The following is a 25,051-nucleotide window of genomic DNA, read 5'->3' as shown; positions in this document are numbered from 1 at the left end:
ACTGGCATTTATGAGAATAAGCAAAGAAAAAAGACTGCCCTTTTAAACAACACCAATCAAAAGATCTTGTCTTGGAACTATTTCTATTCACTGGGGGATGTTACTGGTTTGCAGAGACTGTTTCCTCAAGTGTAATTTGAGCGATTGTCTCAAACATGAACTCAAGCCTGGTAAGAAAGTGATATGCAAACAGTTCTTCTCTCAAGGATGAGCCTCTCTTCAGTGTAACTATTTTAAGGGTGGGCATAACACCTAAGAATTCAAGATGAATTTGAAATCAGCAAGTTTAGAAGAAATCATACTGAAAGAATGGCTTAATTAAAGCAGGGCTTTAAACTAACTTTGTTTGTTCAATTAAAGAAGCAGGTGCAGACTAAGTGAATTTACTTATATGCAAAAAAGAAAAAACTAAAAGATAAAGAGGGTGAAACAATTTATGTAAGGGGGAGACGATTTAATAAAGGCCTAAGTGAAGCAGACCATCTGGTTGAAGCTGCAGAAATTGTCTCAAATCAAGGCAATTAAGAACTGCAGAACAGAAAAATACCCTTACTAGCATGTGAGAGACAGAAAAGCACAATCCGGGAAAGCTACAAGTATAAAGCTATAGAAACAAAAAAGCAATAAAACGTCTTTGAGTTAAAGTGAAACATACATATGTGGACAGCTGCTCAGGGAAAAACAAACATCCTTTGCTTTTCCTGTATTTGTGCTTAGCATTATGAATAATTAAAAATACTTTAAAACTTGCCCTTCTTTTCATTACTTAACTGAAATAGAGTAAGATGCTAATATTAATGTAGTCCTCTGATTTTATCTGACTGTAGTTCCTAACTACTTCTCTCTCAAGCTGATCACTGAGACTGGCACTTCAGGGAGGATCAGTGCAAAGTGTCCAGCCTGGGAAGGAAGTCTCCTTTGCAGTGATACAGGTTGGGAGTGCCTGGCTGGAGAGCAGTTCTGCAGGCAAAGCCCTCAGGGGCCATGGTGGGCAGTGAGCTAACTGTGAGTCTGCAGTGGCCATGGCAGTGATGAGGGCCAAGGGCATCCCAGGCTGTGTCAGCAGGAGCACAGTTTAAGGGAAGGGATCACCTCCCTCTAATCAGCACTCATTAATCTGCAGCTAAACTACTGCCCATTTTGGGCCCCCAGTAAAAAGATGCTGATAAACTAAACCGAAGTGTATTCAGCACAGGGCTATAGAAATGCCTGGGGCTCCAGCATCTGTGCCACCAGGGGGTTAAGGGAGCTGGGCCTGATCAGCCTGGGAAAGAGATGGTTGCAAGGGGATCTAACAGCAGCCTCCAGTGCCTATGGGAAGGGTATCAAGGGGACAGATCCAGGCTCTGGGTGGTGAAAAGACTTAAGACGCTGGTCATAAATGAAGTAACTGTATACAAGTTCAGACTGCATACAAGAAAACATTTTTTTCACCATGAAGACAGTCAAGCAAAAGAGCAGCTATCCGGTTTCCATCCTCGAGAGTTTTCAATACCTGACTGAATAGCAACAGACAATATTGATTCAACCAACATGGATTTGATCCTACAGCTAATGTTGATTGAAGCAGGAGGTTGGACTAGACACCTTGAGGTCCCCTCCAACCCGAATTTTCCTATGATCCTGTGAACATCAACTAAACATTGCACCACAGTAAACTACAAACTGTATCAGATACTAATGCATAGATAACTGAATGAAAAAAACCCCAAATTATTATAGGATTAAAATAAGGTACAACTTAATTTTCACTGTTACTAACATATATAAGCAATAACTTGTAAAATCAATAACTTACAGATTATGAAAAGATTGCAAATTAAGTTTACAAAAACATCCTGAGACAGTTCACTTCAAAATCCCACCCACTGCTGTCATTAGTAGGCATGCAAAACTTTAGGGAATAGAACAGTCAATGGAGCAGCACTAGAATAAAAATTTATTTTCTTTGTCTCATAATTTTTCTATTTTCATAAAAAGAGACACTCTACCACAAAATTCTTTTAAAACAGATAGAGACAGGCATGAAAATCAGTCACCCAGAAAGCTAAGAATGTGGCAGAACAGCAAATTATAAAATAATAAACTGCTATTAGGCTACTAATAAATAAGCATTGCTAATTCAACCATATAAATATGTAATTTAACTGTGTGTGTGCGCTTATATATATCTCTGTATTTATACGGCTGAACAATTTGCATTTGCAAAACATTAACATTTTGCCAACATCTAAAGTACATGTGTTTACAAAAAAAGAGATGTGCAAGAAAAAAGAAATATCATTGGATTGTTCATTTTAAAACTGTAAGGGTAACTCAGGTAAAATACTCCAGACAGCAATGACAAGTCTGACCAAACTATTTTCAGTGTTTCCTATTTAAGTGTATGAGATGTTATGCTCAGCACATCGGACCTTGAGATTGTTCTTTTGAGACATCCAATAGTCTACACTCAGCAAAGAGCACAGGTACTTTCTCTGGATTTGGTATTCCTCTCTGGAGGCCACACAAGTAAAACTTGGACATGGTCATACCTACTTAGTAAGTACCTGAAGACTTAGTTTAAGTCCAAGATGCAGGCAGGTTTCTTGTAACCTAGTTGTAAATTCTCCAGGGACTGTCTCAGTCATCCTGTTAATTTCAAAACTAAAGACAGTGGTGTTTACTCAAGTTACATCTAACAGTCATTGGATAAGAGCAGAAATTGTCTGAAGAGCAGGGATTTAAACTTATTTTAATTTCCTACTCTAAAACATATAAGGTATCACAAATGTGGGGTTTAGTTTTCAGATTAAGAGACCTAAATGCATGTTTGTGGTGGTGAGGTACATATCTAAGCTTCTGCTATCACCACAATTCAGTTGCCTAAGCAGACACATTTAAGTGACAGTGCCACTAAAGATGCTCCAGGATATCAGAGGCATCTACATGAAGAGAGAAAATGTGACACAGGACTTAAAGAAGATCTGCAGTCCTTTGGGGCAGCAGCTAGATACCCAGACCAAAACACTGGGTTACTTTTCAAGTGTTTCATAGATTAGATATCCCAACCACATGGAGACATCTAAATGTACAAGTCTACCTTTGGCATTTTTGTCTTGAGGTAAGTCCCCTCTTAGTGAAAAATCTCCAAGAAACAAGAGACAACAATCTAGTAAGTATTCTGATTGCAGGGGTTATTGCCCCCACCAAAGCTGAGGTGTTCATTAATATGGTTCACTGCCCTATTTAATTCTGCATTAAGGAGATAAAGAGAGCCCAGGTGACCAGTTAACAGCACTTTTGCAGAGAGGCGAGTGTGTGTCTAGATTGCTACAATGGCATTGTAAGGGGAACTCTCACTCTGCCTCAACACTTCCAAAGCTGCACAACTGTTCCAAATCCCTGTCAGAGCATAAGTGCCATGTAGTTGTGCCATCTCTGGATACAAACCCTTATCTTTCTGTATGCTGTGAAAAAAATTTCAAAAATCATGTCTCAAGTGAGCAGTTACTTCAAAACTTACCAAGGATGAATATATTTCCCAAAATATATCCATTGCTTTTCCAGTGGCCTAGAGAGCTTGCTGGTGAGAAAGTGCTACAATCTGCAAAGAGGAAAATATGTGTCCCTTTTTACCTAAGTTGCTTACTAACAACAAAAATACTTTTTGCCAATTGATGAGCAAATATGGTGTTCAATCTAGGGTGGAAACTTTTCTTTTGAACAACAGTCTTGAAACAGCACACATTTTGCTATTATATAGATGCTATTATCCTTCTGAGTTTTGTGTCTTTTACTTACATACTACTTTTGAATGAAGCTCTTTTGAAAAAAATTAAAATGAGAATTATTATATCAATTAGACAATAGTTCATTCCTTTCCTTGCTATTTTTGTAATCATGCTTTCAGCACTGTGGAGGGAGAAGGAAGAACTGATCCTCCACCAGACTAAACAAACAAACAACAAACAAACAAGTAAAGCAGCAACAAAAAGGGCACAGTAGTTTCTGAGTGGCTACCAAACTTATACATTGATTTATTTTCTTTAGCTTGGCTAAACTTATCTGATTTTCTCATGTGACTATTCAGGAATGCTTGTTTTGCAAATCAAATGTTTCTGCTGGAACAAAGTTAGCTAGAAGAAAGCACTAAACAAACGTTACCATGTGACATATCAAATATGAAGTTTCAGAAAAAAAAACGGGCTGGTGTCTTAACTAAGGAATGCTCTCTGGGGAGCCAAGTCACCATCAAAGCAACCTGCTTTCTAAATATCAATGTATTTACATATACATAAAGCAAAGGTTTATTATGAAATAAATTAAAATTCAAATTAACAAGATAGTGGTGTTTCAGAGAATTTTCCTGATATAAAAATTGATCTGATGAAACAAGTTCAAGGACAAGGACTAATAATCAAAATACTTTGTATTTATTGTGAGTATACACTTCTAGGAGGCCTAATGAACCTAAAATGTTGTTTATCTAATAGAAAAAAATGCCATTCATCATAATAGTTACCCTTTAGATTTATCAAAGACTCTGGTTCAGTTAAGGTGTTGTTGAACTCACCCTTAAAAGACTATTTAAGATAATTTCTGTTAAAATATGTTACTTTAATTATTACTATGAATATAATACCATCACACAGAAAAAAAAAAAAAAATCAGATAATATGGAAATGTACCAAAGAGGATTTTATCAATATTCATTAGTTTTTAGCAGAAAGTTTTAAAGTAGCCATTAGATGAGCTACACTTCTTCAGATTAGATCTCTGAAATCATTACTCAACTCAGAGTGAATTAGGCCTATTGTGCCTAAACTTGTGCATACACAAGTAAACCCAAGCAGTATAGAATGAATGGAAGAAAGTTGTGAAACTGAGCACCAGATTTTATTTTGCTCAAGTAATGACTCATTTGATTATCAGTAACAAAGTCGGTCCTATAAGAATTTGTACTGGTAAGTTACCAAGTTTAAAATAAACGTTTCTATTTCAGCCAACCAGATACTGTCTCTAAATCATACAGAAGCTTACAACTCTTAAAGGACAGGCATTAGTCTCCTAACTTGGAAGCTCTAGGCACATATTATGACTCTACTTTAAAATTCATAGTGTTCATTTTAAACAGCACTTGAAACAACTTTCTTTGTTCCATTTTCACTGTGTGCACAAACACCAACACACAGTTTTCCATTATAAGAAACAGCATTTATTCAAAATGGCACCTGGATTATTACATTTCTTCTACATTCAAAATTGGAAATAATTGCATTATCTCTGAAACTGCTGTATAGAATAGTAGTTTAACATAAATGTTTTCCAATAAGGATAATTTCCCTGTCTGGCTCGAAAACTTTCCAGTGCAATCCCACAACAAATGCACAGTTAAAAAGTAGGCTGCTTGTTTTAATCAATTTGCATTTGACCTGAGTTCAAAAGAACACTCACTCTCCATAAATATAAAGAAAACAAAGGGAATTCATCTGAGAGATGGAGAATAATTTGATCAAGGTTCTTCAGAAATTTGATTTTTTCTTCTCCTCCATAGTTTGAGCTTGAAATGTTACTTTCTTGTGTCTCATTTTGAAGAAGTTGTTCCAGAATCATGCACAAAAGAAAAATATTCTCATACTGGGTGATGTCGTACACAGACTGGACCTGGGAATAAAGAAAAATCAGTACATAAGTAGAGTGTGAAAACATTTCTGCAGCCTAACATCTCAGATGACAGTTTAAGGGATACTGTTAAAATTTGCAGTAATATTTATATAATCAGGACATCTATACATTCAGTATGATTACTTCTAAAAAATGTTTTCCCTTTCGTGGTAACAGTCAAACAACTAACACTGCATCACACAGCCAAATGAGAAGTCAACATAACCTCCTCTTCATGAGAAGGTTTGCTTTACCTAATTATCCACAGGCTATGACACACCATAGTGATGTGCAGAAAAATAACAACAATAACAGCTTTGTTTGTTTTGGGCATATAATTAGAATTGGTGGATTTCTGTTTTCTGAGAAATAAAATAACAAGTAAAAAAAAATTTTTTATTCCTATATATAGACACTCATCTATTCAAGTGACACCTCCAGAAAACAAATTAAAAGTCCAAATTCTCAATCTCAACAGAAAATGCTCAAGCCAGTTCTGAGCCACTTAAAGTAGAATATTCTGTTTGTCAAATAAGCTGGAACAAGGACACTGACCAAACTAAAAATATTTAGGTGTCTTACAGCTTTATCCAACATAAATTTACCTGTCCTGTATTTAGAAACTGGAATTTTACACAGAAGCTTTCAGAACTCTTCTCTCCATAGGAAATAACTAGTAAGATACAAACTTAAACCTTGGAGAGTTTTCTCTCTGGAATGAAATTCTGTGTCCTCCTTAACAGCAAAATCTACCAATAATATGAGATGACTTTGTTCTGAAAAAGTCTGCAATTACAGTAGGTAGATGATCAGAACTGAAAGGTAAAATCATAACTGCTAGAAAATTAATTATGTATTTTTAAAAATTGACCAATAGCTCTAGCAAATCTAAAAATCTGTTTAGACCTGTGGTACAAAGCGAGATGGGTGCAGGCTTCAACACAGCTCTATGAAAAAGCATCAAATCATTTTACTCAGTCTAAATTACATACTGTAAGACTTTCCAAAGTGTGAAATTTATTATACAACCATTGCTTTTACAAAAAATGTAAGTTAATTTTGATTCCACTAGAATCTAAGAAAAAGACAGCACTTTACCTTCTCCAGCTAAAACTGTGGAAGATGGTGGCTCAGAAATTGCTCACTTGGATTTTCTGAGATAGTAGTTATTAAACCTAAAATCTGTGTTGAAGCACACTACGGTAATGGTTTTCAGGCAGCCTCCCGCCTCAGAGACAAAATTAAGACACACAGCCATCCTATTGCAAAGCCTCAATGTAGCAAAAGAATTTTGCTGAGTTTTCTAGAAATCTTGAAAATTAGGTTCGTTACCAAAACATATACCAAAACAAAACCTAGCCTTGCATACTCTTGTTCTCTCTCTCTGGAACCTGGTAAGAAAAATGTACAATTCAGAAGCTGCTGCCAAGAATTCAGTATTGACATTCTTATCAGAACAGACAGCAAAAAATGTAAAAAGACAATATTAAGTATTTGCATACTTCTAAAGTCCAGTTAAATCAAACTGCCTAATTTGGGGAAAACCTCCTTCCAAAGCAGAGGTAATAAAACAGTCTGTTTCTTCAAATGTCAAACACCCAGCTCTATGACAATCATGCCTATACACTGATTGTTTTGACTATTAAATAATAGTGGGAAGCTAAATATACTTACTTTGCTTATTATACTAAATTACAGCTTTCAAAGTTGAGAAAATAAGTGTTATTAATGATTTACTGAATTTCTAAGAAATAGATGATTCTAAAGCCCTACAAATTCTGTTCCTAGGACTTTCAGTGTAGGGGTCATCTGACCAAACACAGGCATCAACAAGTTGAGATAGTTATCCCTTGTTCCTGTTTCAGCCAAGGGGAAGCAGGGGGTGGGACACAGTTGCCTGAATGTAGATATCTATTGCCATTTCACATGCCCAAGGGTAGCAGCTGTAAGCCAGGAGGAGTACCTTAGATGTGCTATTAGATGACTGAGTTTTTGCAACTGAGTAGTTCTCAGGGTCTTTCAGCATGTAATTCATCCCACTCCAAACCAAAACCTCAGATATACCATGTCCTGGAGCTCTTTACAGTGATAAAGTGTGACTGTGCCCAGAAAAAAATGACTGTGGTAACATAAATGGAATTTCTATGCTTAGTTCCTATAATTTGGAAATTAGATGTACAACATTACAAGCACAAATCTTTGTTTGACTCTCAAGTGTTGGCCTTGAAAATTCACTCCTTTTATATGAGTAATCAATATAAAATGTTTTACAAAGGCAAATTATGTCACTTCACTTAACTTCCTGTAACCTCAGGCTCTCCCAAGCAGTTAAGCAACTGTGTTACTTTCAGTGGGTCTTGAAAGGTGCAACTAATTGCAGCTTAGTAAACTATCTGATTATGGATAATAGAATCCACAAGTTAACTAATTAGCTTCCTCTACAAATAGTACTGCATTACAGGAAAATTACTTTAATCACACAGAACTGACATTGAAGAGAAAAGAGGAAGTATTTTTTTGAGATAATTGCTTTTCTGGAGACAAATGTACTTTGAAATATTGTATTATATAACCGAGGTGGGGGGAAATCAGTCTAGAATGTTTTCTGGCTCAAGGCTTATTATTAACCTTTTCAATCCATTTAATAATCTGAACAAAATGTGTCTCTCTTTCTTTTGTTAGATGCCTTCTGTAGCACTGATTGATGCAATTACTACCAATGTCAATTTGTGCCACATAATTTGTAAAGGGATGCCTTGATTGTTCCCTAATGGTGCAAAGGCAGACAATAGGCCTATTAATCTTGCCCACCAATATGGGTGAGTGGGTAGCTGTGCACCTATGTGTACACACAGAGCTATCTTGAAAGTTCAGAAGGTGTGTCTATAAAGCAAGCCTCATATATATATGCTGCTCTTCTAGAATATATTAATACCAACTTTAAGCAACTTTAACACTAACTCTGTTTTTCAATGAATATTAAGATAATCACTCTTCTCACAAATCAGACAGGTATGCAATATGGATTTTCAGATGCTATTTTTTATGAGATCACTCCTCATCAGTTTTGCCTCACCAAATACTTGGAAATGTGTTTCCTAACAGTAATAAGCATTTTTCATGTACCTCAGTACTTAATTTTTGAAATTATTTTCTTATTATGATTTCTCAATACAAATAGACTTTTTAGAGTTAAGTAATTTAAAAAATATATATTATTTATATAAAATTGAGCTTTACATAAGATGGAAACAAGGGTTACAAGGACCTCCTGGCTGGATCTGATGATCTGCTAATCAGAATTAATTGTATTTATATCACCAAGTTCAGAAGTGCAAGAAGTGTCAAAATATTTGGTTGAAATTAATTCTTCAGGCTTCTCCTACATTACATTGTGACCACCTGGAATAGGACACACATTTACTACATAATTTGAAAGCAGGGAAGAAGTTCTGTTACCTGTCTTTGTTACAATGCTATCACAACCAGTACTAGTATGTTAAAATAAACTGCTGTATCCCAGATCCCCGGCCCTTTATTATACTTCCTCTTTGCTAAACAACAAACCAGATGGCCACAGATCAAATTCCAAGCCATTGCTGACTTACTGGATGGGTTTGGAGTCTTGGTGAATAGATTAGGAAACAGATTCCAAATTGTACTTAGAATATTTTTGTCTTCTTGTCTGTCTTGGGGTGACTTTATGATGTGTATCCCATATCGCTGCCCTATGCCCAGAAATTAATTTTTGTGCCTTTCTATGCCTTTAAACTGAGCCTGAGAGGGGGAAGGAAAAACTGAGCAAAACTTTTTCAAAGCAGTTTGCAGCTTGTTCAAGGTCACACAGAGATAGCAATTTTTTTTTCCCAGCTGTGGCAGGGGAGTGAGGAAGCCCCCAGCTTGCTGCTGCCCAGTCAGTTTCTGGCCAGTTTCAGCTTCTTTTTCTCCGGAGAGAGACTGAGAGTTGAATTTTTTTCCCTTCCCTGGAATTTCGGATGTTCTCCCTTTTCTACTGGACTGCTTCAATATCAGAGCACAGCAGGAGGACTTTCCACTGAGCACAGAGGGCCTGGCCCTGGGCCAAGCCCCAGCTCTGAGGAGACCAAAGGGAGGACTCTGACACTTTCCCAGGTTTTTTCTCCACAGCGAGAGACTTTATTATTCAGCATTACTTTCCTTTTCCCATGTGTGTTTGTTAAATAAATAGTTTTATCTCCTTCACTTTCCTTCGAGGAAAATTTATTTTCCCCGAACCTGGTGGGGGAGGGGTGGTGACCTGCCTTCTTCTCAGAGGATATATTTCTAAATTTGGCCAAACCGGATCATTGTCTTAGTGGTTCATGCACATTTATATAATTTATTCAAATGCCCTTAATAACAGCAATATAAAACCAGAAAAGAAACCAAAGAAATTCTCTACAATTCTTAAGCCAGGTCACCAGCCACAAGTCAAATTTCTAGTGATGCAGTCTGTTGGGCCTGGAATTTTCACATGCAGAAGGCTGATGGCACTTTCTGGGTAGGGGCAGGTAAATTTTATTCCTTTTACATCTCAAAGGACCTAAAGAACAGAGACAATACTTTATCATTGCAAATAAAAATTAGATGAAAAGAAAGAGAGCATGTTCATGGCAACTGCTTCGATGCAGCTCAGATCTTATGTAGAAGTGTCAGCAACACCTGTACGCTCTCTGGGATACAGCACGAATGACTCGGGAAAACTTCTTTTTTTGGTTTAGAACAGAAGATTTAAATGCTGAAACTTCTGGCAAAATGAAAACAATTAAAATTAATTTAGAAGCACCATTATGTTTGATTAGTAACAAAAAGCTTCCCTCATTTTCTATCTCTGTAATTTAGTTAACATCTGTTTAGGCTTTTTTAGTCCCATGACAATACCAAGTTTAAATATATGTTTCAACAAATAATTCTACACAACATAATGCTACATAAAACACTGACATACCAATACAAACCTTGCTCAGACTGGAAAGATGAGTGTTTATATACCTCTGCTATTTAGAAAGTCATAAAATTGACACTTCTAGATAGTTATTTTAGCGGAAAAATATTCTGCCCAGATCTCCCCAGTCCATCATATTCTAACAGCTTTGCTTCTTGTAAATTTTTTTGCAACTTTTGCCTCCTCCATTTCTTGGCAAACCTCTACTATTCAGCAGGTATATTGCTTTTCATGCTAGCAAAGTGTCTTTCCTATGTTTCAAGAAATTGTAAGTAAAATTTCACTGAAATATCAAGTGTTAAAAGTTAGTATTTCTCCTCTTATACATGCATCTTTTTCAGAGAAGCATAAAGGGTAGACTGAAATATACAATGTGCTACAGCCTGGCTCATTTTGCCTTCCAATGGAAGCACAGGCAGTAGGAATTGCAGCAGCATCAGCTGCTGGGCTGTGACTACTTAGTTAAGGAGCCTGGAGGATAGAAAAGAACCAAATCTGACATCTAGCCATTTCCAGGAAAAATCCCCCATGGCCTGTCCCTTCCTCAGGTGACAAAATGTAGCCAAAGCTCTTAGAAATTTTCCAGAGCAAGTAGAAACAAAGAGCATACATTTCTCTTGACACAGCCAACTACCAGCAAACAGATCATCTCAGCAAACAGTCCCAGTGCCCCCTTGTTTTCTCGCAGGTGGCTAGTACAGGCAGGTATACATGCAGACTGAATTCTGGGGAAGAAAATTAAAATTCATGGTCCAGGAGGCCACAGAGCAAGTGGAAGCTGATGTCCCACAGGAACACGGGACTTACCCAAAGCACCTGAAAATGTTTGAAGAGGAGCATGCCTGTTAGAAAATGTCTGAGCTTGATTTACATGGTTCTAGAGACACACAATCCTGGGTAGGCTGTTTAATGGACAATTACCCCAATTCTTTTTTTTGTTGTTAGTTCATTTCATTTTGCTGCCTTGGCTTTCTGGTGGTAAGAGGGGATGCTCCATCTAGAACTAAGAGAAAGGTGACTGGGACTAAGCAACAAGGAAGTGACATACTAAATGTAGTCACTGATGCTCACATAAATGAAAAAATTATTTCTGTGTTCACTATGCCTGCATATAGGAGGGAGACTTGTCTGAAATGGTTTTCTGCATTTTAACACTACAGTTCTAATGAGTATATAATTATAAATATAAGTTCCTAAATGGAGAGATAATTGACATCTTTTAAGAAAAACGTTTCTAAATTAGCGTAATGAAAAACAAGAAAAAACAGACTAACTGGAAACTCTATCAACTAACAGTCACCATTTGGTAAATTTTGTAAGGGAATGCTGAAAACATAAGTTTTCAGTAAAATCAACACTGGTTTACTCTACTCATCCAGTCTAGGTCAGAGATTAATGGAAATACATTTCAAGAATCACTGAATTGTTTCCTCAAGTGTCAATACATTCTCATCTTGTGAATAAAGGTTAATTCTCACAGGGAATTCTGTTCCTGACCCTTCAGTTTTCCTTTGAGAAATCCCTATCCAGGTTATTTATTGTTGTGTTCAAGTGCTAAATACGAGACAAACATTTTTCAGAGTACAGTTAAGAACATATGGATAGTGGGCATTTTATTTCAAAACAACACAGAAATCTTCTTAACTGGATATTCCACAAATACATAAATAACCTCTATTTGATCATTAAAATTTACAAACCCAACAATATCCACAGTATAAGAAATCACAGTAGGATAAAAGAGATTATAGATAATTGTTGTTTAGTGTTTAAATAACATGCAGATATGCATCTCTAAAATATTTAAGGCAGGCATAGGCATGCATGAAAGTCTTTACTAGAAATATTTTTGTTCTCTTTTCCTACTACTGTGTTAATGTAAAGGGTAATTACAAATTGTCATGATGCAGGATTTAGTTTTTAGCTAATTAACATATCTCTTTAAGATCTTTCTGTTGTGATTTGAAATGCCTATTTCCTGAACAACCCTCCCAATAATCATAATCCTCATAACCATGTTAATTATTCACCTGCCAAGTAAGTTCAAACTGATATATATATCACATATATATATATGATATATATAAGTTCAAACTGATATATTCACATCATGTACAATTCCTTATTTAAATTTATAGCCTCACACCCTGAATTTTCAAAACATTTTCATCTTTTATTCAATGGGTTCTGAAATTCTATTTGTGTCTTTATTCATGCTGAGTATCACTTTACTCTCAAGTAGCTCCTTAGGTTTCAACTATTCTGCTTACAGACCAAGACAAAAGTGACTACAGAAAGGGTCAAGGAATTACCAATATTCGTAGAAGTTATATTCCAGAGGAGATTATATTCCATCAGATAAACTCTTGGAACATTTTAATCTACAGCATGTGCAGTGACTAGTCCTGAGCAAGACAGTGCCACCAATACTTTAGAAGTCCCAGACAGTCTCATGATAGAGAGGTTTCAAAAGGAACCGTAAGAATCTTGCAAAAATAATATCTGTCCAGATATAATTATTTGGCATACCATTGGAAAATACTTTTGATAGAATTTAAAGTGTTTGTTTGTTCTCTTTGCTATCTCCCAAGGGGAAGATACTTATCCCTGAGGCATCTACACATTGTGCCTCTTCCACGTATCACTTAGCAGGGTCATCTGTTACTAGCCCTTACTATGACACACTGAATTACGAGAAATTCCCAAGACATCTTAAGCAATATTATTCTTATCTAGTAACACAATTTCCACAGCATATTGTAAGAAATTAAATATGTCAGCAGCAGAGCACTGACGTTTCCATTTTGGAGTAAGAATCACAACAACTGCCTTGCAAATAACATAACAAAGACAGAGAAACCTTTAAAAACCAAATTCCAATCCCTGTTACCCTATTAAAGAAAGCTAAAATATAAGTTACAAAGCTACCTCATTTAGAGAGAACAGACAAAAATTATAAATCTATCAACCTTCTTAGGATAATGGGAATTTATAAACACATTTCATTCCAATCTACAAGGCATATACTTCAAATTTGACTTCTCTCAAGTATATTCTTTTTGAAATTTATTCTAAAATGGCAAAAATTAATTCTTCACAACTCAAAGCAGTGAAATATGTTGGTTTGATTTTGGTTTTGTATTTTTTTTCAGAAAAGAATCTGAAATAAAGATTGGGAATATATCTATTATAGTGTGGGTCCTTCCAAATCAAATGGGCTACTTAAGAATATTTCTAGCTTAAAAATTAATTTATAGATCAGACAATCCCATGGAAGGTCTCTATCAGGAGAAAGAAATCAACAAAACAATCTAATAAAATGTCTCAGTTATAAACTTCATTATTAGAGAAAGGGTTTTGCTGGGGTTTTTGTTTTTGGAGGACTTCGTGTACTTACAAGTGTAAGAGTACCACATGAAATAACCATATAATTGAAATAATAGATGTTGTTTGTTGACATAAGAAATTAAGTTCTCATCCTGCGAGAAATGTCATAAGCATACAGCAAGGCCAGTGATCTAAGCAGGTCTTGAAAATAAACATCATATATATAACATTTTTATAGGTAATAGGACACTAAGGTAATAAGATTAACTTTTGAGTAATAGTAATAATAAAAAGTCCTCCATTAATTAAAATCAAATCAGAAAACAATGGATTGCTGAAAAATACAGCTACATTAGATTAAAAAGATTTGACAGTTCACCTATTTTAGAAAATGCACAGAAGTATTGAAAATAAATAGCAATCACTTTGCTTTAGTGACTCTAGCACTGGATGGGCAATCCTGACAGTAAGCCAAGATACACATGTATTTGTACTTTACCATAATTCATCAATTTTTGAAAAGAAGCTTTTAAACATGCTTTTTATGTTGTAAGGCTTTTTTTTTTTCCCCTATAAGCATGATAACTTTGCCTCACATTGAGCTTGACTTCCCAAAATTATCTCTTCCTAAAATTATCTAGGGATGGAAAGAATCAACTGGACCTAGCAAATGGCAGATGGGTGGTCCTGGAACAAGCCAAAGCAGAAGGCTGTTGCAGAACGTGCACTTAAATTGCTTTCCACAGGATACTGTGAAAGCTGAAAGCTTGTACGGGGTGAAAGAAAAGTAAACAGCTGTAGGACAGTGAAATTCACGGATATACATGTAAAAACAATCAATCACTCTTCACCTGGGATAGCACAAATTGATGGACACTGGGAGAATGTTCTTGAAAACATCTCCAAATTCCTCTGAACACTTACTATAAGCACTGTCAGAGGCAGAATGGCCATTCTCACATTTTTCTATCTCCCAGTGTAATTTGCTGCCCCACCCTCCACTAATGTTAAGTTACTTCAGAGAAGAAAATCTTCCACTTTTCAGTTTGCAGCTCTGGAAGCTTGCAACCAGTGGCTCCACATGCACCCCCCACTTCATTTTCAATGAGATCAGTCCTTGCTTCAAAGAGGCAGAATCCACCACTCCATGTTCAGAATCACAAAGAGAAACAGCCCAAACATAAGCAAACCTAGGTAGTTTTGAACTAACTGAGAACAAATGTGTGCTTGATGCTTGTATATATCTGCTGCAAAAGAAAACAGGAAATCCATGAAAAACAAGACAAAACCCTTAAGAAGGAGCAAGAGGAGTGATTCTAGGAATTGTCCTATTGTGGGGAAAAGGACAAATCTGGTTGGAACACAAGCTTAATATTTGTAAGAAAAAAAGTTGACATCTGCTTTCTGAATCACTTTCATCCAAGGAATCAAAGTTTCTGTATACTTTTAACAGATAAAAAATGATACTGCTAAAGAAGACAGGTTTTCTTCTAATTACGCAGTTATTTTTCCTCTTCCATAGTTAGAGGCTTAATACTCTATAACTGTATATATATTTACTTAATATATATACATATATATTAATATATATATACATATATATATTTTATATATATTAAATACTACATATTTAATTTAATGCCAAACCAAACTTTGTCTTTTATTTAGGAAGAAGTGTTTTATCTATTTATTTTTCCTCCTCTTTTAGAAAAAATCTTGTATTTATTGTCCAGATAAAAAGTCTTTAGGAAAGTATTTCTGTTTCACATACATACAGCGTTTTACCAAACTATTTTCCTAAAATGGATTAATGTTTTCATTAGATATAAGTGAAACAAGACAACGTTTTTTCAGTGATTCTGCCATCCGTCTTAAACACCCACTTTCCACTACAATTATGTCACCAAATCTCATAACAACCCCTGAATTTTCAGAGAATACCATGAGAGTCTTCCAAATTTCAACTGTAAAACTCAAGAGACATGGGAGACATGGAAGACTCAAGAGATATAATGTCATAAAAATTTGAAAGGGTTGACAAGCAGTGCTATTTTTCTTATTTATTGTATTTAAAACTATGTGGAATATGTATACAGAAGAAATATTGAGTGGGTTAATCAAATTTAACACTATGAAAATACTGTTTATTCACCTTCAATATGTGAGAAATTACAGAATAAACATATTTAATTGAAAATCACACAAAATATAAAATGTCATGAAATCATGAGAACACCACAGCGTATCTAAAAGTTTGCATACATGTGTCAAAACTTAATTTTGGAAGGAATTAGACCTTTTGACTAAATATAACAAAACAGAAAATGGAACAATCTTTTTAGGCTTTGCAGCAACCAAAGAGGTATGACTGTAACCAAATATATTTTTGCTTTCAAATTTTACTTTTCCATTATATCTGAGAGACTCTCCTGGAAAGGCCCAAAATCAGAAGTTGTCTAGACAACTTTACTTTTTAAAATGTTAGTTTGTTTCTTTGTTTCAACTGCTTGAGCAGCACAGTAGTGTAAAAAGACAGGTTTTTAAGAGCTCCAGAGCAGCAGTTTAGAACACGTGAGGGTCATGGTGCTGGAAAGCAGTGCTATGCAGTTCAAGATTGGCCCTCTAAAGTTCAACATGCCAGCAGTAACTCTAAAGACAGTTACACTTAGGAAGATCCTTTTGAAACTGAAAATCTTCTGCAACTTGTGTGAAAATTGCAGCATCCTGACAGAACACAAAAAAGCAGAGTAAACTTGAAAGGGATTAAAGTCTAAATTGACCACCAGAAGCCAACTAGTTTTTCTAGCTTTGAAGGAGAAAATAATATAAGAAATATACAGGAATGATTATGTACAGGAAAATGCTTATAATTCTAAAAGTTATGATATCAGCTGAAACAAATAATGAAAGAATTATTGAAGAAAGTTCTGTGCTCTGAGTACTATTATATAGTGAAATTTACTAGGTCGTAACAAGTCCAAGGGCTTCCTTTCCATAAAACTGGAATAGTTTGAGTTCCATTCAAAGTAGTCTGGGGAACTACTTTGTCTGGGGTTTGTTCTGGAATCTGGGGAAAGATGTCTTCTATGCAAGTCAGAGTTTTCACATGGCCAACTTATCACCTGGATGATTCTGTAAACCTCAAATATGTAGGCTGACAAGGGTACAACTGGCCTTAACTAAAGGAAAATATCTTCCAAGAGCGTAAAGTCAAGCCAAACTTTGGATGCGCAACACCACTATTTTCAGCAAGCACACAGTTGTTTATAGCAGGCCTCCTTCCTTGTGCTAGACAGATACCATCAAAAAAGGAATCTGGGAATGCCAGGATTTGAAATGACCCAGAGGAAAGCTAAAGAAAATTTAGGACGATTTACATATGGCAAGAGAATCATGTCATTTTTCACTCTGGTATAATTTCTTATGCCAAAGCTTCAACACAGCTCAGTAAAACTAACTAGAACTGAAAAGTAGTGGGGAACTACAGACTTTTTTGTTCTTCACAGAGTCTGTTTGAAGGGTATGTTCTGAGGTTGAATTGGATACATCAGAGCTGGATACCCTAGGAAAAATACAGATGATTTTATCAAATGGCTTTGCTAAGAAAAATATCTAAGAAAAAAAAGCTAAAAATGAGCAGAAGCGCTCTCTTTTGCATTGAGTCACCCAAAAGGAGACCATTATAACCAAACAACAGAGACATTATAAAAGTTCAAAGCAATTAAGTTCAAATCAGAAGCATTAATTCTGGAAAAAATTACAACCAGAAAAAAAACAACTCAATCGGAGCTCAAAGTACATTCAAAGTCAAGAAGGATCTGAATGAAGCCCAGTGAAACAACACTTGACTTGAGAAACCTAAAAGACAGTGTTTTAGGTCAATGACTGAGGTATCTGGTGGACCCGCTAGAGAAAGCTGCCATAAATGTACCTGTAGGGGTCCATATGGGACCCTGATAACAGTTAGTAAGCTAGGTTTCCAGAAACACACTGTCATTCATGGGAATGTGGTATGACAGCTGCATAAAAGAAATGTCATAGTATTGAAGAAAACCAGAATAACAACAGAGAATAACGTAATGGCAGCAAAGAACGGCACGTCAGGGATGCTACTGGAAGTCAAGAATACACGTGAACTTGTTGCAACTGAATTTGAGAATGGCCTGGGTTGGAAGGGACCTTAAAGATAATCTAGTTCTAGTTTTTTGTAAAAAAAAGACAGCTGAAATCCACCTTTCAGCTACAGCTGTGATTTCCTCTGATGGCCTGAACCAATGATAATATTACATGAATTGCATCTGAAAACCTCTCCTGTCTTCCTTAGGGGTTACAAACTGCCCTGCCACTCCTTTGCCTGCTGTATTCCCATCACCATCCTTTTGGCTTTGCTCTATTTTTTCCCTCCCCCATCTCCAGAAAAACAGAAGAAAAGTGTCCCACTGGCATGACCATGAGTCTGGGCCATGTCTCTGATTTTGAAATCTGGACAAAATACAATTTTTTTTTTTTTTAAATTTCCCAGAAGAACATGGTATTGGGGAAAAAATGCAAGACTGGAAAATGAGCAAATCTTCAAACTGAAGAAAAAGATACAAATCTCTTTACATTCACTACATAACTATGGATGTTTTGAAGGGGACTGGACTAGCAGAATAATTAGCACCACATAAAACACTGCATGCTGCTTCTATGGAAAATAGAGGTTAAAAATGCAATTAGGATATAGTATTTACCTGAAAATAATAGAGTTTCAAGCAGGTTACAGAAAACACTCCCTAATCCTCACCACCATTAAGACAGCACCTGACCTTTTGTGTAAAACAACAAATAGCATCATCCTACCAAAATTAAGATAACTGACATTCAGCCAAGATTCTCAGAGACTACTCTGCTCTTCCTGCAGCTTCCAGCACACTTGTCAGGTTTACTGTGCATAAGAATGCATCGTTAGATATATCATGGTATTTATTAAAAAATTGGCCTGAAAAGATCAGAAAAATTTCAACATTTCAGAGGATGACTAGCCTTTCAAAAAGATAGCTAACCTTCAGTTTGGGACAGATTTTTATTTTTTTTTAATTAAATGGTCTGGAACAAGAAATAAAGCATGTTTCTAACTGCGGACCAGATGTAAGAATTCAAAATGTTAGTATGTTATTTTCGTACCACATTATTTACAATCAGGTAGTAATTACCAGTAGGCAATACATACAAGATTCTAACAAAGCTTTTAAAGTGCCTTTAGCAACACAGCTCTATTCTCTTTGCTGTAAATTTAATGCAATTTAACATAATTGCTTAATTTATCAAGCAAGATTTAAATCATTGTGAAAGATATTAAAAGATCATATTAACAAATCATAGTAAATGCACAGGCCACCTAGCTCTTCAAAATTATTTCAGATGACTGCAGGAATACATTAACAAAAATATGACAGAAAATCATTAGAGACTGACTCATTGAAAGAGGAGAGAAGAAACAAAATCAAATCCTATCAGAATTGAGGTACACAGATCATCTTTGTTATGCTGTAACTGACTCCTAGAAAATTCCTCGTTTTTAGAAGTCCTGGACTATCTGGCATAGTAATTGTAACATTACAAATGAGTGTAAGACATCCACTGCAGTACAAAGAAACCCTCCTATTTTAATGCTTAAACTTGTTTTATAAAAAAAAAAAAGGTCACTATTCTTGTCCTTATGCTTTTGTGGAGAATATGTATGTACAGGAAAACTTCTGGGATAATACAGCAATTTAGAGAGTGAACAAATAAGAAAGAGAATACTGCTACATTTTTATGGCTCTAAGGTAGCCATGCAATACATTCCTTCAAGATTCCCTGATGACAGCAAATTAGCCAATAGGGAACTCATGCTCCGACTGTTTCTGCTACCGAATTTAACTCATTTAAATTGAATTAAGGCTCTTCTATGCCATATGGGCACAGTCATTTATTTAGTAAAGCTTTTAAGCTTTCCAGTCTGAAATGTAAAAATTTCTCATTTGGTTTTGTCCCATTTCCATCTCTCTTCCTTAATACTCTGTTATTTTATATTCCCTACTGGAAAGGGAGGAGATAGGGTTATCAAAATGTAGAACTATGGCTCATTTAATGTTCTTTTTGGTTCTCAATCCTCTGGACAATAACAATTTAAAGACTTTGACTTTCTTCATCCTAAAGGGTTAATTAGGCTCCTTCTACCTACTGTTCCCTCAGTGGGATCTTAGTCTAGTGTTCAGCAAGGTCAACCTTGAACCATTACTACTCTGTCTGTTGCTCTACTTTCCCATGAAACTTTCTTGACAGCAATAATCTCTTTTCAGAATAAAATTTGACCTATCATTTGTTCCAAACACTTCTGTCCCCAAGTGACACAGGATTTAGCAACAAGAAGGAAATCCATTTTGGTTTTTTTTTTTCCCCAACCCAATTCTCGAATGTCTGATATTGTATCAGAGTTATCAACTCAAATACTCATATGAAGATGAAGAAGCTTAGTATCTTAACTTTAATTCCACTCTCTTTTAGGAAAAAAAAAAAAAAGGCAAAATCTTAGCTGAAGAGCCTTCTTTTCTTTCCTTTTATAGGAACCTGAACTTTTTTTTAGGATCAGAAGAAAACCTGTTGTGAAAGATCTTCATGAGCATCATTCCTTGAAAGGGGAAAAGTTAACAGCAGTTCCAGGCAACAATATGGCAAACAAAATTAAACCATTTCTGGCTGTGACAATACAAATGTACACACAAAGATATAGAGTAAATACAATTCTTAAAAGAAGGGATTATAGTCAAAACTGGAAAAATTAATAATTAAAGGAATGTATTAGGCCTCTTGGGTCTACTACAGTGTGAGAGTAGGTATCGTATCAAACTTTTCTCAAACGAGGTTGTTGTGTGAGTGATGCTAACACCATTATTTCAGTGGACTCAACTCTGGCTGTAGGTGTGGAACAGTGAAGAAGTATAGCCCCACTAAGTAAGATCCACAGAACTGGATTCCTCTGAAAAGTGACTGTCATTAAGGCAAGGCATCTTAATATGGTTCTAAAATCTTCAGTGAAAAGAAAGACTTCATCTACTCTATCATTTGAAAGAATTAAGTTACCTATAGGTAGATGACCATAGGGAAAGGCATTTCTCTAGGTAAGCATAGAGACTCAAACTTGGAGGTACTCTTTATGAAAACTGTACAACACCTTGCTTGACAGGGAATATCAACACAATCACTACTGCTTGTAACATCCATGTGATGAATTTATAAGCCTTGGAAGAAAAACTCCTGAAGTCATTACAAAAACATTGGTGAGAGAGGGCAGTTTATGCAGAACTTTAAATTTGCATAGATAGCTTAATAACTAGCTGGAGAAGCTGATGATGCAAATAAGTGCACTTCTTCCCAATTCCAATGTCGTGCTTCTGGTCTTATGCCTAGAACTTAACTTGTATTCACATTTGCACTTGTTCCCATGCAGCCACAGAAGTAACAACAAACCTCCTTCACCCAAAAGAAATTAAAAGTGAATCAACTTATGTTGATTTTTTTGGTTTTGGTTGGTTGGTTAGTTTGGGGGTTTTTGTTGGTTTTGTTTTGTTTTAATTTATCTATTAATTTCACAGCTTGAAACTGGAGATTTTTATAATGACTTTGCCAGATTTAAAATAGCCTTGTTAATAGAGAGATATTCTGGCCAACATCTGGTGACAAAGGAAGCATTTTTGACATGGATGTACGGTGATCTTACGATCAAACCAGAATGAGGGGCAGGCTGAAAGACCTCAGGAATCAACCTGGGAAAAAACACGTAGGCTCAACCCAGAAGCATAGAGAGTATACAAGTGCTGAACAGTGAAATACCCCTCATGACTTTCATGAGGATGACAACTAATTTTCTAGAAGGATTTGTGTTGCTTCTCCTATACTCTCACTTAGCAAACAATTGAAGAAAGGAAGGAGGCAGAATCCCATGCATGTGGAAAGTCAGAACTCACAAAAGCAAGTCAGTTGTGGCATCATGAGGAGCATAACAAGTCTGAAGAGAAAGAAGCTTCAAAATACTACCAAATCCCCAAGCCAGCTGGTCTAACCTGAGGTTGTCTGAAAGAATTCAAGCAATTCCAAAGGTAATTCTTCTGAGATACCATGAAGTAGTATTACTATTACCATGAAATAGTATATACCATGAAATATATATTTATATATATATATATTTATATATATATATATATATATATATACCATGAAATAGTATTACTATTACTTTGAATAGTAATTATGAACATGATGCCAGACACAGTATATGCCTCTCTGGCTGGTCTTGAAACATGAGACTGAAGACTTCCTTCTGGATAAAGTCAATGCCTTCTGCTGCCTTTCTTTGGCTTTACTGGAGGTGAAGGACAAAGTTACTACTAACAGCAGAAATTATGCAAAGCTTTGTGAATTTTTTTCTTTAACACTGAAAAAAGGTAGTAAAACCTGAAAAGTCAGCTTTCTGCCTTCTTCACTCATCAGTTGGAAATTGTCATTGTTTGGCACAAGCATCTTTCATTTCACAGCTCTGTCTGAACATTAAGTTCATACTGACAGTGACTTAAGACACTGCCTTTTTGTCAAGTAAGAGTGCAAAACAGCAAAAAAGGTGAACTGTATTTGACAACTAGCAGGACTGTAAGAATTGAGAGATTCAGACAGTGAATAGAACATTCTTTCTAAACCAAAGTTTTCTCACTGCACTTGTACTGGAAAAAAAAAAGCTTAACAGATCAGGTGGGTAATCCACATGCATTGCTTTTAAAAGCAATCAACATTCAAAGGTGGGAGACTTTTGTGACAAGGTAATAGTTATTACACTCATATCTGATCATCCCATCCTTCCCAACAGGTATCCCATTCTCCTTCTGAAAACCCAAAACAGTTTTGGAAACATTCAGAAACACCAAGTGAGGGTTTTCAAAGAAAATTTCCAGTTTTTTAATTCTTTAGTACATTTAGGACTCCTTTTTTAAATTGCAGCATCCTCTGACAGTTTCTGAGAGCAAGGAATCTCAGTACTTCCAGAATTTACTCCTCTTACTCACCCTTTAGGATCCATTAGATGTGGATCGTCAGAGAAGCACAAAGTATTGGCTGAAAATTCTGCCTTAGAGAGAAGCACATCTGCAGTGATATCAAGAACCCAAAGATAAAGGTGAATTAGGGAAGGAAGAAAGATTACAGAGAATTAGCTCATATGACAAGAATTTTCAGGGAGTATTCACACAGAGAATGTAGCTAGAATGTTCTTGTGCAGGATCTGAAGATCAGGAAAGAAAATATACTAGATATTACCTTTGAACAAAGGGGTCTCTTTCTCAGATACGAGGATTTTTCTTGCATTCAAATTTCAATCTAGTTCTTTCATAATGGTAAGGGCCAGGAAAAAATACTCAGCTCATCTCCTTTATATAATACACTGGTTTATACACTTCTGTTGTAACTCTCATTTGTTACTCTTTAAATCATAATCTTTTGTTCTCTCAGAATAAATGATTTTACAAGTCTCTATATCTGCTGTGTTTATCCAAACTCTCTCTAGTCTGTTATGTATTTTCTGAGAAGACATTATCACATGACCAATTTTGCTGCAACTCATCATTTATTTCTTTACTTGTTTCTCTTACAATCTTAATTGTTCTAGAAGAGTTGTTCTCCATTGAAACAATAGCTAAAACCCTATTTTCTGTACTTGGTTAATGACATTAAAGAACTAACTCTTGAGGGTTAAACAAAATAATCACTCATTATATTAATGAATAAAAAATTACACTAACCACAATCTTCAAAATTTAAATTTACAATAGCTAGCACCACCTTGCTACATTAATTGATGAAAGAATAATGACAAAATACTTGGAGTGGTTTTTAATTTGCTGCTCTTGCACGCAGTATGATTTATCTTAGGATTTAAAACTGTGCTTAATTGCATATTAAGCGATGGCAATATGTGCAACAAGTTTTTATTAATATCACTGCCTGTCATATTTCATATTGAAAACAATCTACATTGGCTCACCTATAAAATGAACTTGTAACAAAGGCCTACTTCACACTAAGTAGCACATTAGTATTCTACACAGACTGTAATTGCCATTCTACTGGTTTTATAATACTCATGTTTTGAAATGCTCTCCTTGCATTTATATTAAAAGCATTTGAGAAGACAGTCACTGACTGGTGGGAATAATTTTGCAGGAACACAGGTACATTTTTGAGATTTATTCTTTGTGCATGTCTGAAAGTATTTCCTTGGTTGTTTTTTGGTTTTTTTTTTAAGTTAACTAATTCATGCACAGTGATTACTCCAGTATCTGCAGTATTCACTGCAGAGACAATCAGGCTCAAAATTGTTTTAAAAAGATACAGCATGATAGTAACACAATTAGAGCATACTGACCCAGATGGCTAAGAGACTAATGCAAATTTATAATCTCTTTTAAGAATGAACTCTGGGCATTAAAATGGTGTGAAGGTAAATGAAAGAGGAGGAAATGCAATACAAATACAAATGATGTATAAGAAAATTAGCATAACACAATACTTAAGGATAGTTTTGGTGAGAAACCATGAGATAGCAAGATTGGGTGTCCTGGTTTAGGAATGGTATTCTCCAATTTAGTGCTCCCATTGAAACCACTCTGCCACTTGTTTGCTCCCCTCTACCTCTGCAGTGGAGAACTGGAGGCACAAAAGCTAAAGATCTTGGATTGAGGTAAGAGCAAATTACTGGAAATAGAAATGAGATAAGAAAATGAACAGTAACAGCAACAATATTAATGACAGAGTGTACAAGAAAGAGGGGAATGATTCACACGGAAACAGCAATACCTGACTGCTCCCTCCCCATGCTATGGTGATATGGAAGGAACCCCTTTCTCCTCAGAAGAGATGCCCTTCCCCTTGCCCCTGGCAATGACGTGAGGTGGTATAGAATAACCTCCTGCTGCTGGCCATGCCCCCTCCTGGCTACTGCAAAAATTAATCCTGTCCTGGCTAGGACCAGGACACTAGGAAAATGTAATGTGTCTGAGAGGAAACATCCTGTGCTGCTAACCCTTTCATGTGGTCCAAGTGCTG

The 25,051-nt window shown here is 35.8% G+C and overlaps 1 protein-coding gene across 4 annotated transcripts in view; it reads right to left on the bottom strand.

Annotated features, from left to right (window-relative positions):
- MEI4 (meiotic double-stranded break formation protein 4) overlaps nucleotides 1–25,051 on the bottom strand; it is an 86,202-nt gene that overhangs the window by 6,174 nt on the left and 54,977 nt on the right. The window contains exons 5-6 of one of the 4 annotated variants that reach the window (XM_048298997.1): nucleotides 5,437–5,646; nucleotides 3,506–3,586 (exon numbers count right to left, since the gene is read on the bottom strand). In XM_048298997.1, the coding sequence (XP_048154954.1) occupies nucleotides 3,554–3,586; nucleotides 5,437–5,646 (243 nt within the window). In that variant the 3' untranslated portion in view covers nucleotides 3,506–3,553. Of the gene's footprint in view, nucleotides 1–1,844; nucleotides 3,587–4,856; nucleotides 5,647–23,016; nucleotides 23,096–25,051 lie in introns of those variants that run through there. The other 3 variants (XM_048298996.1, XM_048298998.1, XM_048298995.1) reach the window with 3 other exon arrangements.

Source organism: Corvus hawaiiensis, chromosome 3 (assembly GCF_020740725.1).
Source record: "Corvus hawaiiensis isolate bCorHaw1 chromosome 3, bCorHaw1.pri.cur, whole genome shotgun sequence".
In the NCBI taxonomy this organism is placed as follows: Eukaryota; Metazoa; Chordata; class Aves; order Passeriformes; family Corvidae; genus Corvus; species Corvus hawaiiensis.
The sequence above is the reverse complement of the archived record's forward strand: the minus strand, read 5'-3'. Positions and strand labels throughout refer to the sequence as shown.